Source organism: Penaeus monodon, chromosome 32, assembly GCF_015228065.2.
Source record: "Penaeus monodon isolate SGIC_2016 chromosome 32, NSTDA_Pmon_1, whole genome shotgun sequence".
Classification (NCBI taxonomy): Eukaryota; Metazoa; Arthropoda; class Malacostraca; order Decapoda; family Penaeidae; genus Penaeus; species Penaeus monodon.
The window spans coordinates 7,616,147-7,618,490 of record NC_051417.1 but is presented as its reverse complement, the minus strand read 5'-3'; the positions used below and the strand labels follow the sequence as shown (position 1 = coordinate 7,618,490).

The 2,344-nt window shown below is 39.6% G+C and overlaps 2 protein-coding genes across 2 annotated transcripts in view; one reads left to right on the top strand and one right to left on the bottom strand.

The window, feature by feature from the left end:
* Nucleotides 1-488: 488 nt before the first annotated feature.
* On the bottom strand, nt 489-1,408 carry LOC119593424 (crustacyanin-A2 subunit-like). Its single transcript, XM_037942354.1, has 3 exons — nt 1,270-1,408; nt 941-1,157; nt 489-830 (listed from the first exon to the last, which is right to left on the bottom strand). The coding sequence occupies exons 1-3, from the start codon at nt 1,390-1,392 to the stop codon at nt 598-600; spliced, it is 573 nt and encodes a 190-aa protein (XP_037798282.1). The 5' UTR covers nt 1,393-1,408; the 3' UTR covers nt 489-597.
* Nucleotides 1,409-1,699: 291 nt separating this feature from the next.
* LOC119593417 (crustacyanin-C1 subunit-like) overlaps nt 1,700-2,344 on the top strand; it is a 1,705-nt gene continuing 1,060 nt past the window's right edge. The window contains exons 1-3 of the mRNA XM_037942348.1: nt 1,700-1,856; nt 1,978-2,062; nt 2,177-2,299. Coding sequence (XP_037798276.1) covers nt 1,719-1,856; nt 1,978-2,062; nt 2,177-2,299 — 346 coding nt within the window. The 5' untranslated portion in view covers nt 1,700-1,718. The remainder of the gene's footprint in view (nt 1,857-1,977; nt 2,063-2,176; nt 2,300-2,344) is intronic.

The following is a 2,344-nucleotide window of genomic DNA, read 5'->3' as shown; positions in this document are numbered from 1 at the left end:
TTTTTCAAGTCTTACGAGGAAATATATTGAATAGACCATAATTTCTGCTGGCATTGCTGTTCATTTCACATGTTTATCTCATAAGCCTCTACAGTCTTATTTCAGTTTGGTTTGGTGCAGTCAAAAACATTAAATTTTCTGCCACAGAATGCAATGATAATACGACATTTTTCACACCTTTCAAACGTCTTAATGAATTAATATGGATATAGTTACAGTCCATTTAGATTATTTTGTATAGTTATTCATTGCGCAATCGCTTTGTAGAGCGTTTGTTGTAGAGGTCTTATTCTCAAAAAATATAATCTATCTGGACATTGCTTTGTTTTTAGCTTCTGCATGATAAATGTCGATGTATTTATTCAATTGCCCTTTATACTGAATCACATGTTATCAATGATCATTAAGCATGACTTCAGTAATGTTCATAGTTAAACTGGTCTATACCTCAGGTGTGCTAATGCCATAGGGAAGGTCGAAAGAGTATATTTGATTTAAATTTTATTAGAAACGCACACACATACACGATTATACTTTGTTATAATCACATATCCATATATAAAAATATCATTTATAATCATTGTAATGCATTATACTCTAAGCTCTATAGACACATTCGGCCGTATGAGCAACGTCATTGAATAAGGCGAAGTCGACTCCATTCTTGCGGAAGACGGAGGCGCACTTGTCGTTGGCTGGACCGGACGTCTGTGGGGTGCGGGAGAAGACGAAGCCGAACTCGGACTTGTAGCCGTTCCAGTCGATGCAGGAATACACGCACGAGTACGTCTCGTAGTCGGTCTCGATCACTTCGTAGGGAGCGGCGAAAACTAAAACAAAAGAAAAAGAATATTAGTAGATGATATAGTAGACATTATCAACTCTATTTTCCCATTGCAAAATAATAATTTACATTACAAATGATTTGACAGAAACGTACCGGTAGGGAAATCAATGAGCATGTGAGCAGCTGGGAAGTCCTTTGTGGGGTAGATCTTGCCCTCCAGTCTCAGGTACTCGTTGTTGGGGCTGAATCCAGCTGTGGTCACCTTAAAGCCGTAGTCAGAGTCAGAGTAGTCGTAGTTGGAGTGGATGCAGCGAGTGTATGGCTGGTAAGCGTTGTCGATGATCTGGGTCTGATACCAGCGGCCGGAGTACTGTGGGGGAAAACAAATGAGGTTGAAACATATAGATTCCTTCAAATTATGAAGAGGACTATATTAAGACCAACAAAATATATAGCACATACAAAAGAATACGAGTACTTACCCTGCGAAGATCGAACTTGTCTTGGTTGGCCACTTTAGCGCATTTTCCAGGTACAACGAAGTCTGGGATGCCGTCAGCAGTGACAAGAGCCACGAGGGCAGCAGCTATGAGTGTGGAGAACATGATGGTGTGTGTTCCTTGCAATAGTACCTGCCGTTCTTATATCCCGTTTCCAGGGGCGGAGCTTTGATGGCCAACTTCTGTTGTCAGTTTCGACTTATATTATTTGCTTTCTTTCTACTGCACAATCAATGTTACTTTTACTACTTTCATACTGATACAAGAGAAAGATGTTATTGATAAATAAAATGCAATATCATCTTTGTTTTGCGTTAATTCGCAATGTAATCAAACAATCTGGAAACTTCTTGAACCTCATCACCGGAGCCGGATTATATAAGGCAGCAGGCGCTCTTGTTACGGCAGAAGTTGCATCCACTGTGATCACCATGCATGCATCTCTGTTCTTCCTTGCTGTTGTAGCAGCCGTCGCTGCTGACAAGATCCCCGACTTCGTCGTTCCAGGAAGATGTCCTGCGGTGGACGAGAAATCACTCTTCGATGAACAGATTCCTAATCATCCTAAGGTATGTAAAACTTACATAGAGTTTATTAATTATGCAGTTATATAACTGGATATTTAGTAATCCAATATTTACTAATACATTTTGATACTAGAAATACATTAATGTTTTTTTCCTGCTTCAGTATGCTGGTGTTTGGTACGAAATTGCCCTCACAAACAACCCATACCAACTCCTCCAGCAGTGCGTCCGCAACGAATATTCTTTTGGTAAGATGGATTTTCATTATGTAGACGCCGCTTGTAATGTTGATATATAACCTATAATTTACTCATGTTAACTTACCTGATAAAAAATAGTAATTACCTGTTACTAATTTACAGATGGAAACCAATTCATCGCCAAGTCTACTGGCATTAATGCTGACGGTAACCTCATGAAGCGCAATGGTCAGATTCTTCCCATGCCTCTTGGAGACCCTCATCTCTCCGTCGACTACGAAGGATGTGAGTAGTCAAATGATAATTTCTGTTCTATGCATTTAATGAACA

What these genes read in the sequence shown, in the direction of transcription:
- LOC119593424 (XM_037942354.1), bottom strand. Translation starts at nt 1,392, where the DNA reads ATGTTCTCCACACTCATAGCTGCTGCCCTCGTGGCTCTTGTCACTGCT. An exon ending in ACAAGTTCGATCTTCGCAGG is followed by an intron (nt 1,158 to 1,269) that starts GTAAGTACTCGT and finishes TTTCCCCCACAG; the next exon opens with TACTCCGGCCGCTGGTATCA. An exon ending in GCTCATTGATTTCCCTACCG is followed by an intron (nt 831 to 940) that starts GTACGTTTCTGT and finishes CTTTTGTTTTAG; the next exon opens with TTTTCGCCGCTCCCTACGAA.